At 44.9% G+C, this 16,154-nt stretch overlaps 2 protein-coding genes across 7 annotated transcripts; both read right to left on the minus strand.

Annotated features, from left to right (window-relative positions):
* Window positions 1-1,086: 1,086 nt before the first annotated feature.
* Window positions 1,087-3,096, minus strand: HTD2 (hydroxyacyl-thioester dehydratase type 2). The gene has a single exon (XM_073009991.1). It carries the CDS (start codon window positions 3,094-3,096, stop codon window positions 2,590-2,592), a length of 507 nt encoding a protein of 168 aa, XP_072866092.1. The 3' UTR covers window positions 1,087-2,589.
* On the minus strand, window positions 1,697-14,155 carry RPP14 (ribonuclease P/MRP subunit p14). Of its 6 annotated transcripts, none has more exons than XM_073009993.1 (7): window positions 13,988-14,155; window positions 12,160-12,250; window positions 9,674-9,771; window positions 9,484-9,568; window positions 4,113-4,189; window positions 3,706-3,784; window positions 1,697-3,270 (listed from the first exon to the last, which is right to left on the minus strand). In XM_073009993.1, exons 3-7 carry the CDS (start codon window positions 9,748-9,750, stop codon window positions 3,214-3,216), a joined length of 375 nt encoding a protein of 124 aa, XP_072866094.1. In that variant the 5' UTR covers window positions 9,751-9,771; window positions 12,160-12,250; window positions 13,988-14,155; the 3' UTR covers window positions 1,697-3,213. The 6 variants fall into 6 exon arrangements, with proteins under 6 accessions (XP_072866094.1, XP_037859661.1, XP_037859662.1 ...); XM_038003733.2 differs by lacking the exon at window positions 13,988-14,155 and adding an exon at window positions 13,768-13,877; XM_038003734.2 differs by lacking the exon at window positions 13,988-14,155 and adding an exon at window positions 13,768-13,877 and having other exon boundaries at window positions 9,674-9,790.
* Between the last annotated feature and the right edge of the window lie 1,999 nt (window positions 14,156-16,154).

Raw genomic sequence — 16,154 nt, forward strand, 5'->3', positions numbered from 1 at the left:
AAAATAAAATAAAAAAAAAAAAAAAAAAAAAAAAAGAGCAGTGGCACGATCTGTGATCAGTGCAACCTCCGCCTCCCAGTTCAAGTGGTTCTCCTGACTCAGCCTCCGAGTAGCTGGGATTACAGGCATGCACCACCACGCCCAGGTAATTTTTTTGTATTCTTAGTAGAGATGGGGTTTCATCACGATGGCCAGGATGGTCTCAATCTCTTGACCTTGACCTTGTGATCCGCCCGCCTCAGCCTCCCAAAGTGCTGAGATTACAGGCGTGAACCACCACGCCTGGCCTAGAATAATTATTTCTAGTCATCTGTTCAGCTGCTCTCTGGGTAAAAATTAAAAATTCTGTCATAGATTGTTTTGAATGTATTGGCTGACATAAGATACATGGAAATCATAACTACAATGAGATACCACCTCATGCCCAATAGTAGTTTGAAGAACAATTTGACAATTCTTTATATTAAAGTTACACGATCCAGCAATTCCACTCGTGGAATTTAAAACCTGTGCACATAAAAACCTCTTCTATAATGTTCCTATTAAACAGTCAAAAAGCAAAAATAATCCAAGTATCAACTGATGGATGGGTAAACACAATGGAATATTATTCAGCCATAAAATAAAATGTACTGATACATGCTGTAAAATGGATGAACCCTGAAAACATGCTATATCGAAGAAGCCAGTTCCAAAGGACCATATATTGTATGAACTTATATGAAATGTCCAGAACAGGGAAATCCATAGACACAGAAAGTAGACTGGTGACTCCCTAGGACTGGAGGAGATAAATGGATTGACTGCTAATGGGGGTTTCTTTTGGGGGATGAAAATTGCTAAAAAAAATTGATTTGGTGATGGTTGTACAACTGTGTGGATATTCTGAAAACCACTGAAATGTACACTTTAAAAAGGTGAATTTTATGGTATGTGAATTACATCTCAATGTTATTAAAAAATGGAAACAAAAGTGTTGGCTGTGTTGGGATGGCCATTTAGTACTAACATGCTAGGTACATCTTCCCTTCAATATAACCTCCCTGGCCCCCAGCCCCCAAAGTCTTAAGAATTTGGCCTCCATAGTCTTCTTAATATTTCTTTATTTCTTACAATTTTTTTTTTACCATAGGCATGTATTATTCATATAATGAGAGGTAGATCCAAATTTTCAAGGAATAATCTGAACTTTTAAAAGAGGAACTGTACTTAAGAACACTAATAGAGGTTGGTTGACACCCTGAAAGACTGGTCTGTTATGTTTAACTGTGGGCCAGTCAGCTTCAAACTCAGGAAAACCTCTCACCTCAGTTGCAGGGGAAATGGGCAACAGTAATTAGAAGCTACTGGTGATAGGCTGGGCCCTGTGCTTAACTCCATCTATCATCTCCACCAACCATCCCATGTGGCATGTGTTACCACTATTTTATAGATCAGAGTTTACATAACTGAGACCAAGCATGCACATACGCCCCTCCCCTGAAACACAAGTCTCACTGAAGGTAGACCCAAGGTGCCACCTTGTGACTCAGATACTTAAGAACAGGGCCTAAAAATATTCATTGATAAAAGGTAGGTGTTCAAAGATGACCCAACTTCTATTTTCACCTTCAATAATTGTTACAGTTAAAATTCAGTGAGAAGCTGCTTCTACAAAGATATAGGTAGGGTTCTGTTATCCAAATGCAAATCTATCTAGGTCTGAATTCCTAAAAGTACAATCTTTTTTTTTTTTTCTGAGGTGGAGTTTTGCTCTGTCACCCAGGATGAGTACAATGGTATGATTTTGGCTCACTGCAACCGTTCAAGCGATTCTCCTGCTTCAGCCTCCCAAGTAGCTGGGATTACAGGTGCCTGCCACCACACCCAGTTTTTGTATTTTTAGTACAGATGGGGTTTTACATGTTGGCCAGGCTGGTCTTGAACTCATGACCTCAAGTGATTCGCCTGCCTCGGCCTCCCAAAATGCCGGGATTACAGGCGTGAGCCGTCATGCCTGATTTAAAAGTAGAGTCTTCAAATAACCTTCCCAATACTTTTTTCTTTTTTGAGACAGGGTCTCACTGTCTCTCAGACTACAGTGCAGTGGTACGATCTCAGTCTCACCATAGCCTCCAGCTCTCAGGCCCAAGCAATTCTCCCACCTCAGCCTCTCGAGCAGCTGGGTCTACAGGGCCAAGTCACCAAGCACAGATAGTTGTATTTTTTTTTTTTTGGTAGTGATGGGGTTTTACCATGTTGGCCAGGCTGGTCTTGGACTCCTGACCTCGTGATCCACCTGCCGCAGCCTCCCAAAGTGCCAGGATTATAGGCATGAGCCACCGGGCCCAGCCCACTTCTTGAATTAAAAAGCAAAAAACAAAAAAGCCAGGCAGATAATGAAAATCCTGCATACACTCAAGTCTGCATGAAGCATAAGGCCAAACTGGAAAGTGGCCATTTGAACAACCCTCTACCTGCTCCCTTCCCATAACTAAGATGGGCTTCTGGGCCTATAAACCATTCTTTGGTGAAAAGCAGCAATCCATTTCCCCAGAGGCTCTTTAACTACAGCATTGGTGTTTGAGGTTACATCTGTAAACACATATTTCAGGATTTCGGAGCTTCTGGAACCATAACTTTAACCCAGCCTTCCATAACAGTCTTTCTACTTTCTATTACAGAACATGACACTGCAATAATAGCAATGAACCGCTTCAGCTTTTTCACTTCTGCAGAAGCTAAAACAACTTCTCCAATATATAAAGGGGCTGGAAAGCTAATTTCCTGGGAAAGAAATACACAACCTGGCCCTGGCATTTTAGTTCCCAGGAGAGCTGAGATAAGTCCATTGATCAAAACTCCATGTACAATTGTATTTCCAAACTTGGTGTGTTTTGCAAAGTCTTCATTTAAATGCAAAGGATTGACATCCCCCGTTAATTCTGAGAAGGTAGCCACATCTGTCTGTGTGAAGGCCCTCCTAAGTTCAGCGCGGTCTCCAACTTTGATGTGCATATGCTGAAAGTGCTGCAGGGTCAGCACTGGCAGGTTCAGGCAGACTGTCCTCCGAAGCCCACCCCACCAAAAGCGATGGCTGGAAATTAGTGGGAACATCTTCAGCACCCACAAATTTCATCAAGAGCTTTTAGCCTGCTTCAGTCTTCAAACATGCAGGCACCAAAAAATAAATATGAGAGTGGAGGAATGTTTCCAAAATGGAAGACTATTCATTCAATCCAATACTAGTTCCCTACTATTACCAGATAATGCAAGGAGAAATGGAGAAACCTACAAGAGAAAGAAAAAGGTTAAAGCATCGGGAGAAACTCCACTGAAGCACAGGGCAATGGGGAAACATGCCCAGTTTTACAGGATTAACAAAACTGATGCAGGAGCATTTTACAGAGCATCCTGAGAGGAAGCCTTCAACGACAAGTAGTCACAGCTCAAAAAGAGCATACTAATATGTAACACACAAGGCATTAAGCGTTAAGTGAAAAATAAGCCTTAAGGATTGCAAGTTTTATCCCAAAACATCTCCCACAGAATTTAAAATCTAAGTGCTCTGGCTCACATTTTTGGAAACAAGTCCTTTATTTTCCCCTACTTAGATCATTTTAATCATATTACATTTATGCAAGCACAAAAATGAGTTTAGTGTATTAAGAAGCAGTCGACCCACCACTCAATCTTGTTTGCAATATGTGAGGGAATAGTCTTTACCTGAATCACCCGGAAAGCACATTTTTTGCCTTTATAGGATCCTAACAGGGTCAAAGAGCTCCACAATTTGACAAGGCCACTGCAGAAATATCAAGAAAATACACACTGTTGTCATAGGCAGACAACAAAATGAACCTCAACTAAGGTTTCTAAAATATTCACTTCTGACTTTGCAACTGTAACCATCAATGGGAAACTACAGCTGTAACCAAATCCTAAGTTTTGCCCTCTCTAGAGTACAAGTTTCTGGTGGATGAATGTTCATATTCACTCCAGTTTAAATTCCCAAAAGCTGCTCAGAGTTCACAACAAAAAAATTCTCATTCTCAGAAGAGCATTTTTGCTCTATTTCTCCATCGGTCTCTCTCTGCCCTGTTATACTATAAATGTCCCACTCTCTGTCATACCTGCTACATATTCTCAAGATGGCTGACAAGGTCTTCTCTTCATAGGTTAGTATGTCCAAAGGTAAGGCGGCATCAACCTGAATGTGGAATAATGCTATTAGCAGGCTATTCTCACCATTATTCTTGAATGCTTATCAACTTTTGACAAACATTGAGTTTTCAGCTTTTCTCCTCCACAAAAGCAGTATTTTATTTAATGGTGCTGGCGCTTTAGTTGCCTACTTACTTACAGCTCCCTCTGCCTAGCATGTTCTGCCTACACCTCTGCATATGGCTGATGTCCCTCATCCTTTGAGTCTTCATTTAAGTTGTTCCTTGACTGATCTTCAAGTTGAGACAAAGTCAGCTTGTTATGTTCTTTCTTGTACAGGACCCCACACCTTCTCTTTTATAATTCCCTTTATTCTTGTCACTAATTGTCTAACATGTTTTCCTACTACAAGAACCAAGACATCAGTCCATGTGGCAGAGGCCATGTCTGTTTGTTCACAGCTATATAAACCCCAGGAATGAGGTTTTCTACCTGACACACAGGTACACACAGACATATATATATATATATTTTAAATTTTGTATTTAGAAAAATTATAGACTCACAAGAGATCACAAAGAAATGTACAGGGATTGGCCAGGCACAGTGGCTCATGCCTATAATCCCAGCACTTTGGGAGGCCAAGGGGGGGTGGATCACCTGAGGTTGGGAGTTTGACACCAGCCTGATCAACACGGAGAAACCCCATTTTTACTAAAAATACAAAATTAGCCCAGTGTGGTGGCGCATGCCTGTAATCCCAGCTACTTGGGAGGCTGAGGCAGGAGAATTGCTTGAACCTGGGAGGCGGAGGTTGCGGTGAGGCAAGATCGTGCCATTGCACTCCAGCCTGGGCAACAAGAGCAAAACTTCGTCTCAAAAATAAATAAATAAATTAATTTTAAAAAAATGTACAGGGAGGTTCCATGCACTCTTCATCCAGCCTCCTGCAATGTCAATGTCTTGCGTAACTACATTACAGTAGTAAAACTAGAAAAGTGGTATTGGTACAATCCAGAGGTTATTCAGATTTTACCAACTGTGTATTTACTCATATTTATACCTGTGTGTGGCTCTATGTAATTTTCCCTATGTAAAATCCCACAGATTTTACCAATTGTATGTCTACTCATATTTATACCTGTGTGTGGCTCTATGTAATTTTACCAAAAAAAAAAAAAAAAAAAAAAAAGACACTGCCAAACTATGTTCCAGAGTGGCTGCACTATTTTATATACTCACTATAGTGTATGAATGATCCAGTTTCTTCACATTCTTGCTAGCATTTAAAGTTGTTATTTTTTATTTCAGTCATTCTGCTAGGTATACAGTGGTATCTCATTGTGTCATTAATGTGCATTTCCCTAATGGCTAATGTTAAACATCTTTCCATGTGCTTCTTTGCCAACCATACATTCTCTTTAGTAAAATGTCTGTTAATGTTTTTGTTAATTTAGTAAAATGTCTGTTAATGTTTTTGTTAATGTTTTGTTTTGTTAAAGTATCAAAAATGAGTTTTGATACTTCTTTATTATTATTTTCTTGAGACAAGAATCTCGCTCTGTCACCCTGGCTGGAGTGCAGTGGTGTGATCTTGGCTCACTGCAACCTCTGCCTCCCAGGTTCAAGTGATTCTCCTGCCTTAGTCTCCCGAGTAGCTGGGGTTACAGGCATGTGCCACCACACCTGGCTAGTTTTTATAGTTTTAGCATAGACGGGGTTTTGCCATGTTGGCCAGGATGGTCTCCAACTCCTGACCTCAGGTGATCAACCCACCTCAGCCTCCCACAGTGCTGGGATTACAGGCGTGAGCCACCACACCCGCGTGTTATTATTATTGAGACAGGGTCTTGTTCTGTTGCCCAGGCTGCATGCAGTGGTGCAATCATAGTTCACTACAGCCTCGAACTCCTGACCTCAAGAAATCTTCCTGTCTTGGTCTCCCAAAGTGTTGGGATTATGGGCATGAGCCACTGCATCAGGCCAAATGTCATTTATATATTCTAAACACTATAGTCCTTTGTTGGATACATGGTTTACAAATATTTTCCCCTAGTATGTAATTCATCTTTTCATCCTTTCCCACCCCCACCCCCAGCCATGGTGGTGTGATCACCACTCACTGCAACCTTGAGCTCTTGGGCTCAAGCAATCCTCCCACCCCAGTCTCTTGACTAGTTGGGACTATAGGTGCACACCACCACACCTGGCTCAATTTTTCAAATTTTTTTTGTAGAGACGAGGTTTCACCAGATACCCAGGCTGGTCTGGAGCTCCTGGGCTCAACTGATCCACCCACTTGGCCTCTGGAAGTGGTGGGATTATAGCTGTGAGCCACCGCGCCTGGCCTTTTCATCCTCTTAAAGAGTCTTTTGCAGAGGCTTTAAATTTTGATGAGGTACTTAGCATATTTTGATTTGACAGACGATATGAATCAGAAAATAATTTCCTGAGCATCCTCTGTCTTCTCTCAACTTTTTTTTTTGTTGTTGTTGAGACGGAGTCTCACTCTGTCGCCCAGGCTGGAGTGCAGCGGCCGGATCTCAGCTCACTGCAAGCTCTGCCTCCCGGGTTTATGCCATTCTCCTGCCTCAGCCTCCCGAGTAGCTGGGACTACAGGCGCCCACCACCACGCCCGGCTAGTTTTTTGTATTTTTTTTAGTAGAGACGGTTTTTCACCGTGTTAGCCAGGATGGTCTTGATCTCCTGACCTCGTGATCCGCCCGTCTCGGTCTCCCAAAGTGCTAGGATTACAGGCTTGAGCCACTGCACCCGGCCATTCTCTCAACTTCTAAAACTCTACTTCTCTACTTCTTTTCTCAAATCTGCTTAAAGTGTTGGTCTATGACAAAATAAGGAGTTGAATCAGAATGTAAACCAATAGTATCATTAATCACCGTGTTTAGTTCAGTTCATCTTTTTTTCATAAGGAGGTTTTTTTTTTTTTTTTTTGAGACAGAGTCTTGCTCTGTCACCCAGGCTGGAATGCACTGGCGTGATCTGGGCTCACTGCAACCTCCGCCTCCCAGGTTCAAGCAATTCTCTTCCATCAGGCTTCCAAGTAGCTAGGACTACAGGCATGTGCCACGACGCCCAGCTAATTTTTGTATTTTTAGTAAAGACAGGGTTTCACCATGTTTTCCAGGCTAGTCTCAAACTCCTGACCTTACGTGATCCGCTCGCCTCAGCCTCCCCAAGAGCTGGGATTACAGGAGTGAGCCACTGCGCCTGGCCCATAAGGAGACTTTCTCATTAAAAGTGGTAGTGTACTGGTTCTGCTGCAAATTCCTTATCTCTTCAAGATGGGCAAAGAGTTTGCAGGTTGCCAGTCTAGGCCACACTTTGAGTAGCACTGTGCTACAACAAACATTTGTCTACCGTGTTCCTTGTAAAACAGAAGGCATATTAGAATAAACCCAACAAAATTCATCACCTCTGAAAGTTTATTTCTGCAATTTCAAACACAGTTTTAAAATAATCTCTAGGGGAATACAAAAATTAGCTGGGCGTGGTGGCAGGCGCCTGTAGTCCCAGCTACTCGGGACGTTAAGGCAGGAGAATCGCTTGAATCCGGGCGGGCGGAGGTTGTGCCACTGCACTCCAGCCTGGGCGACAGAGCAAGACTCCGTCTCAAATAAATAAAAAAATAAAGTAATCTCTAAGAGAACCCTCATACACTACTGGGAGGAATGTAACTGTACAACCACTATGGAGAACAGCATGGAGGTTTCCCAAAAAACTAAAAATAGGTCAGGTGCAGTGGCTCATGTTTATAATCCCAGAACTTTGGGAGGCCAAGGCAAGAGGACTGCTTGAGTCCAGGAGCCTGGGCAACATAGTGAGACTTTTTCTCTACAAGTAAAAAAATTGGCTTGGTGGTACATTTGCCTGTGGTCCCAGCTACTAGGGATTCTGGGGTGGGAGAATCACTTGAGCTTGGGCGGTTGAGGCTGTAGTGAGCCATGACCATGCCACTGCACTCCATCCTGGGCATCACAACAAGACTTCATCTCAAAAACAAAAACAAAAAACAAAATAGAATTCTAAAAATAGAATACTATTTAATCCAGCAAGTCTACTACTAAGCAGAAATCCAAGGGAAAGGAAATCAATTCAAAAAGACATGTGCAGCTGGGTGTAGTGGCTCATGCTGTAATCCCAGCACTTTAGGAGGCCAAGGTGGGAGAAAAAAAAAAAAAAAAGACATGCACTCTCACATTTATTGCAGTACTATTCCCAATAGCCAAAATATAGAACTTAAGCGTCCATCAATGGATAAAAAAAAAAGTGGTATGTATTACAATGGAATATTACTCAGCCATAAAAAAAAAAAATGAAATTCTGTCATTTCTAGCACCATGAATAGAACTGGAGGCCATTTTAAGTGAAGTAAGCCAGGCACAGAAAGACAACTGTTGCATGTTCTCACTCATACATGAGAGCTAAAAAAGCAGATCTTGCCAGGTGCAGTGTCTCACGCCTCTAATCCCAGCACTTTGGGAGCCCGAGGCGGGTGGATCACCTGAGGTCAGGAGTTCGAGACCCACCTGGCCAACATGGCGAAACCCTGTCTCTAGAAAAAATATAAAAATTAGCTGGGCATGGTAGCGTATGCCTGTAATCTCAGCTACTGGGGGGAGGCTAAGGCAGGAAGATTCCTTGAACCTGGGAGGCAGAGGCTGCAGTGAGCCGAGAATGTGCCACTGCACTCCAGCCTGGGCAACAGAGCAAGACTCTATCTCAAAAAAAAAGAAAAAAAAAAAAGAAAAAAAAAAAAAAAAAAGTAGATCTCATGGGGATAGAAAGTAGATTGGTGATTACCACAGGCTGGGAAGGGTAGCAGGGTAGAGACGATGAAGGAGGAAGAAAAGGAATACAAATGTGTTTATTACAATACATGAATAAAACATTTAAAAATAGAGTTGTATAATTAAAAATTTTTTTTTTAATGTTTGAAAAGCATTCTTTCTGTATTTCTGTATTTCTTTCTTTTTTTTTGAGACAAAGAGTCTCGCTCTGTTGGCTGGAGTGCAGTGGGGCAATCTCAGCTAACTGCAACCTCCGCCTCCCAGGTTCAAGCGATTCTCCTGACTCAGCCTCCCAAGTAGCTGGGATTACAGGCATGTGCCACCACACCCGGCTTATTTTTGTATTTTTAGTACAGATGGGGTTTCACCATGTTGGCCAGGATGGTCTCGACCTCTTGACCTTGTGATCAAATTGCTGGGATTACAGGCCTCCAAATTGCTGGGATTACAGGCGTGAGCCACTGCACCCAGCCTCTTTCTGTATTTCTTACAAAGATCTTTGGAATGTTCAATCTACCAAGTGATTCCATACCTCCCCAAACAGGTCCTTCACGGCCGAAATAAGCAGCTGTTTGAACTGTGCAGCATTCAGTCCAACTCCACAATCCTGAAATTCTCTAAAAAAACATGGAAAAAAAAAAAAGACATCATATTAAATTTCATTCTATTCAGATTGATGTTAGAAAAGTAATCTAAAATAGAACTTAGGAAACTAAACTTACAGGCAGACTTTCATGTAGTGGTACTCGGAAGGGTTTTTGTAAACTACTCTTTCATATGTGGCAGCAGGGGCAGGCATCTTTTCCAGTGCTGATCACACCTACAGTAAGTCAAGAGGGCTAGAAATGACCAATGCACATGCTATTTTTCACAGTTTTGATGAGAATTTGGCCTATTTGGGTTTTTTTTGTTTGTTTGAAGGCAGGGTCTCACCCTGTCATCTAGGCTGAAGTGCAGTGGTGCAATCACAGTTCATTGTAGCCTCCACCTCAGGCTCTCCAGGCTCAGGTGATCCTCCTGCCTCAGTCTCCTGAGTAGCTGGGACTCTAGGCACATGCCACCACATCCAGCAAATTTTTATATTTTTGTAGAGACAGGGTTTCACCATGTTGCCCAGGCTAGTTTCAAACTCCTGGGCTCAAGCAATTTGCCCACCTCAGCCTCCCAAAGTGCTCGCATTACAAATGTGACCATCAGGTCTGGCCTTCCTGTTGTTTTTGTTTTTTGTTTTGGAGGAGTTTCGCTTGGTCACCCAGGCTGGAGTGCAGCGGTGCAATCTTGGCTCACTGCAAACTCCGCCTCCCGGGTTCAAGCAATTCTCCTGCCTCAGCCTCCCGAGTAGCTGGGATTACAGGCATGTGCCACCATGCCCGGCTAACTTTTTTGTATTTTTAGTAGAGACAGGGTTTCACCATATTGGTCAGGCTGGTCTTGAACTCCTAACCTTGTGATACGCCCGCCTTGGCCTCCCAAAGTGACGGGATTACAGGCGTGAGCCACAGTGCCCAGCCGCCTGTTTGGTTTTTAAAAGACTTCTGGGCACAGTAACTCATCTAATTCTGGTCAAACTAAGGTTACCGATACGAAGACAAAAGAAGTTTCTATATTCTGTATATGCCAAATTACTATACTCTTACTTAAAACATAATAACATAATTTTGGCTAACAATTTTCCTTATGAGCACCCAGCTCTGTGCTAAACATTTCACATGCCTTAGCTTGTCTTCAAAATGCTCCTGAGGTAAGCGATATTATTATTCCCATTTTTGAGAAGATGACACAGAGGTTTAGTAAACGTAGGTAACATCTTTCCAAGGGTACCCAGAGATTCCAACCGCTCTGAGCTCGCTCAAGACCAGTTATGATGCCTCTTTATCCAAAGAAAAAGGCATTAAGGAGTAAAATCTTAAGATTTGAGGAGTAAACACGAAGATCCTCTTGTTTACTCTCAGTCAACACAGAACACAAAGAGAAGAATGAGGGGTGGTCGTTCTGCCATCTTCTCCCATCCTGGGTCTGCCTGCTCTCAATCTGAAAGCCAGGTCTGTGCAAGACTGTCTGTGAACGACTGAGCTTAAACAGCACAGGGGTTGAGAAGAGGGATTCCTGGAATGGGCACTCGACGCAGCTTCTAAAAGGTCTGAACTTTCAAGAACATAGAACATGCTCATCTCTCTGCAGACAGTTCCTTTCCTTGGCTCCCCGCCAACCTTGCTCTCCCCTGGACAGGTCCTATTCATCTTCAACTTTCAGTTTAAATGTCACCTCTTCATGGAGGTCTTCTCTGACACCCTGCTCTAAATTAAATCCCCATCTTATGCAATCTCTTAACACTGTCTATTTGTTTAATATATGGATCCCCCACTGCAGGGACCAGGAAACTGAGGCCCAATCAAGGAGAGACTTATCCAAGGTCACAGAGCTACAGACCAGCATTTCCAAAACCACTCTGGGTTAGACCCAATTTCAACCACCCCCAGATGGTGACCTCTGGAGAAAAGAAGTCAGGGTCAAGGAGCTACATCTACCAATCCATTCAACAAACATTAATACTTTGGGACCTGGCGTGGTACTCATGCCTGTAATCTCAACAGTTTGGGAGGCCAGGAGTTTGAGAACAGCCTGGGAAACATAGTGAGACCCTGTCTCTCAAAAAAAAAATTTTTTTTAATTAGCCAGGCATGGTAGTGTGTGCCTGTAGTTCCAGCTACTCCAGGGGCTGAGGTGGGAGGATAGTTTGAGTCTGGGAGGTTAAGGATACAGTGCACTGTGATTGTACCACTGCACTCCAGCCTGGGTGACAGAGCATCACCCTGTCTCCAAAACAAACAAAAAATACTGTAATACTATGACACAAAGTAGGTATTCAAATGAGGGAAAAGTGATAGTGTTAATCCTATATATTCAAAAGAATCCTTGGTTTCAGGACAGCGGCAATACTTACCTGATGCTTCTTTCCTAGTCACCAGAGTGTCCCCTAACTACAAGGTCAGGGCAAACAAGAAACCTCATCTGTTTCTTTCACTGCTTGGCACATAAATGTTTTTTTTTTTTTTTTTTTTTTTTTTTTTTTTTTTTTGAGACGGAGTCTCGCTCTGTCGCCCAGGCTAAATGTTTTTTAGTGTTACTGCCTTGATGGAGCTGGCTGCCTAAAGTAGGGGAGTGAAATTACGCCCAGGGCTTAGATGCCAGTAAAATGAAGACTTACACAACGTCCACGAGATGGACAGTGGTGACGGCTGCACAGCGTTGTGAATGTATTCAATGCCACTTACGATAAATCTTATGTCACGTATTTTCTGCAATAAAAAAAAAAAAAAACTTACAAATGACAGCACTGCCCTCTGCAGGCTGTTCTGAGATTAAAGGAGAGGATGACTGGGAAATTCTTTTGTACAGACTGGTATTAAATATATTCACCACGCTCTCCACAGATGTGGGCTCACGAAGTCACTGTCACCATCATCTTTAAAGTCTTGTTGTTTGTTTTGAGATGGAGTCTCACTCTGTTGCCCAGGCTGGAATGCTTCGGGTCGAAGCAATTCTTGTGCCTCAGCCTTCCGAGTAGCTGGGATTACAGGCGTACGTCATCGCGCCTGGCTAACTTTCGCATTTTTAGTACAAATGGGGTTTTGCATGTTGGCCCAGGCTGGTCTCCGACTCCTGGCGTCAAGTGATCCGCCGACCTCGGCGCCCTCAAAGTACTGGGATTACATGCATGAGCCACCGCGCCCGGGCTAAAGTCAGCCTTTTTTAGTGGCTGCACAGGGATGCTCCTAATCTAACCTACTGGTAATAAATCTTTGATTCCCCCTACTTCCCCGCTTCTCCAACTCTACGGTGGCCCGTGCGTCCATTAACATCTACTCAAACTACAACATTCCTCTGCTCAAAACCTTGCTATGTTTCCCGTTTTATCCGGAGTACGGCCAAAGTCCTTAGAACAGCCCGCAAGGATCTGCATGGAGGTTCCGCAGGGCTGCACCCTCAACACCTCTGACCTCTTGTCCTGCCATTCTCCCTCCGCTCAATCCCCGCCACCATACAGGCCTAGCCTAGTTCTTTCGCATGCGCCAGTCTCGCTCCCACCCCTGGGCCTCGGCTCTAGCTTTTCCCCATGCTGGGAAATCTCTTCCTCCAGGCAGCCACCAGGCTCACACCCTTGCCTCCTTCTTGGCTTAGCTCAAATCTCAATCGGTTTGGCCCATTGCCCTTCTCGGCTAACAACGCATACCCCCCATGCCCCGTCCCTGCTTTCTTTTTCGTGCATTTGCCTTTTTCTATGACTATTATGTAACTCGTTTATCTTTATCTGTACTCGCCCCCCATCCCAACAGAAAGTCCACTCCAAGAATCTTGCTATCTTGTTCACTGATGTTTCCCAAGGCCCTAAAACACTGTGTCGTGTACAGTGGACGTGCAACGTCCAGTTTTGGGACTAAATCAATCACTTTTAAAAGCTCAATTTCCCTACTGTTGAGAACTTGGGTGGCTTTCAGTATTTTTCTTTTTTTTTTTTTTTGAGACGGAGTCTCGCTCTGTCACCCAGGCTGGAGTGCAGTGGCCGGATCTCAGCTCACTGCAAGCTCCGCCTCCCGGGTTCACGCCATTCTCCTGCCTCAGCCTCCCGAGTAGCTGGGACTACAGGCGCCCGCCACCTCGCCCAGCTAGTTTTTTGTATTTTTTAGTAGAGACGGGGTTTCACCATGTTAACCAGGATGGTCTCGATCTCCTGACCTCGTGATCCGCCCGTCTCGGCCTCCCAAAGTGCTGGGATTACAGGCTTGAGCCACCACAACCACCGTTTAGCGCTCACCTCGCGCCGGGCGCACGGAGCGCGCTCAGGACACGGTTCCAAAGTCGCCCGCGCCTCTGCAGCCCAGACCCTGCGCGGCACCGTACGGAGGCACGCAGCGCCCGGGGCTGGAACGGACTAGCGGCCCAAGCCGCGCCGCCCGCCCCGCGCATGCGCCCGGGGCGCGGCCAACTAAGACGGCTCCCGAACCACCACCGCTCTTTGGAGGGCTTCCACCTACCCACTCTCCGTCGGACTAGCCTGACGCCTGCCCAGACTCCTATTCACTGCAAGAACAAGCCAAGGCTTGGAGCTCCCCGGCAGCAGCCAAACCTGGGGCCGAGAAACTCCTGGTGTCTTTACGTTTGGCTTCTCCTCGTCCCGCCCCACGAAGCGTGACGCCCAGGCGGATATGACGTCACCGCGCAGCGTCGTCTTAAAGACCCAGGCGCGAATCCTGATCCGGAGCTGAGAGTGGCCGAGCTCAGCGCCCTCTGGTGTCCACTCCGGAAAAGCCGTGTGTGCAGTTTGCTAAGGGTGCGGTTTAAGGCGTGTTTATTCCGCCTTGGACGGTGCTTCATAGTTATCCAGTTCTTAATGCATTCATTAATTCAACAATTGTTTTTTTTTGTTTTTTTGGGTTTTTTTTTGAGACAGTTTCACTCTGTCGCCCAGGCTGGAGTGCATTGGCGCAATCTGGCTCACTGCAACCTCCACCTCTAGGACTCAAGCGATTCTCCCACCTCAGCCTCCTGAGTAGCTGGGACTACAGGTATGCTCCACCATGCCTGGCTAATTTTTGTATTTTTAGTAGAGACAGGGTTTCACCATGTTGGCCAGGCTGGTCTCAAACTCCTGGCCTCAAGTGATCTACCCACCTTGGCCTCCAAAAGTGCTGGGACTACAGACGTGAGCAACTGTGCCCGAGTCATTCTACACAATTTTTTTATTATATTATAATTTATTTATTTATTGAGATGGAGTCTTGCTCTGTCGCCAGGCTGGAGTGCAGTAGTGCGATCTCGGCTCACTGCAACCTCTGCCTCCCTTCAAGTGATTCTTCTGCCTCAGCCTCCCAAGTAGCTGGGACTACAGGCATACACCACCATGCCCAGCTAATTTTTGTATTTTTAGTAGAGACGAGGTTTCACCATGTTAGCCAGGATGGTCTCGATCTCTTGGACCTCGTGATCCGCCCACCTCGGCCTCCCAAAGTGTTGGGATTACAGGCGTGAGCCACCAAGCCTGGCCTAATTTTTGTATTTTTAGTAGAGATGGGGTTTCGCCATGTTGGTCAAGCAGGTCTCAAACTCCTGACCTCAGGCAATCCACCCACCTTGCCTCGCAAAAGTGCTGGGATTACAGACGTCAGCCACCATGCCCAGCCTACAAATTTATATCTAGCATCTCCTCTCCTCAATATCTCCTATGTCAAGCACTCCCCAAAGATAGTACCCACTCTCAGTGTCCCTTGTGACTCCCAGCACATAGTATGTGTTCTATCTAGGCCGTCCTGAAAAGACCCACAAAGTAAAGACTTTGTGCTAGGCACTATGCAAAATATTTTACATGTGTTGTCTCATGGAACCCTCACACAATCCTGAGATGGCTATTCCTATGATCATCTCCATTTCAAAGGTAGAAACTGAGGCGCAGTGGCTCATGCCTGTAATTCCGGCACTTTGGGAGGCCAAGGCGGGCAGATCACTTGAGGCCAGGAGTTCAAGACCAGCCTGGCCAACATGGTGAGACCCCCATCTCTACTAAAAATACAAAAATTAGCCGGGCACGGTGGTGCACACCTGTAATCCCAGTTACTCAGAAGGCTGAAGCAGGAAAATGGCTTGAACCTGGGAGGCAGAGGTTGCGGTAAGCTGAGATCACACCACTGCACTCTAGCCTGGCAACAGAAAAAGAAACTGAGGCACAGAGAGGCTAAGTTATTTGCTCAAGATCACAGTTATAAGCAGTGGCATGGGCTGTCTGATTCTAGCCAGTGCTCTACACACTGCACTGTATTACCACCAATTGAGGGGCTGCAGTGGGAAGGGAAGCTTTAGTGTAAGCCCCAAAAGGATGGAGCCTTGTCTGTGTTGCTCACCACTGCATCCCAGTTCCTGGTACCCAATGGTGACCCAACATCTATTTACTGAAGGCATTTGTTCATAAATGGATGGGCTGGTTTTGCTTGGGTTGGGGGGCAAAGGGTTGCCTTGCACAGGACAGTTGAGTCAGCGGGGATCTCCTTCCTCAATTCTTTTCTCAAAATCCCACTGTGTTGTTTCCAGCAGCTTCAGTCCTTGACCTTGGCCATGCTCTCCAGTTCTGTGGTTCCTACTTTCTTCTTCCTTCAGAGGAGACAGGGCTTGTTCCAGATGTGGGAAGAGATGGAGAAAGCAAACACAGAC

The sequence above is a fragment of the Chlorocebus sabaeus genome, chromosome 22, assembly GCF_047675955.1.
Source record: "Chlorocebus sabaeus isolate Y175 chromosome 22, mChlSab1.0.hap1, whole genome shotgun sequence".
Taxonomy (NCBI): Eukaryota; Metazoa; Chordata; class Mammalia; order Primates; family Cercopithecidae; genus Chlorocebus; species Chlorocebus sabaeus.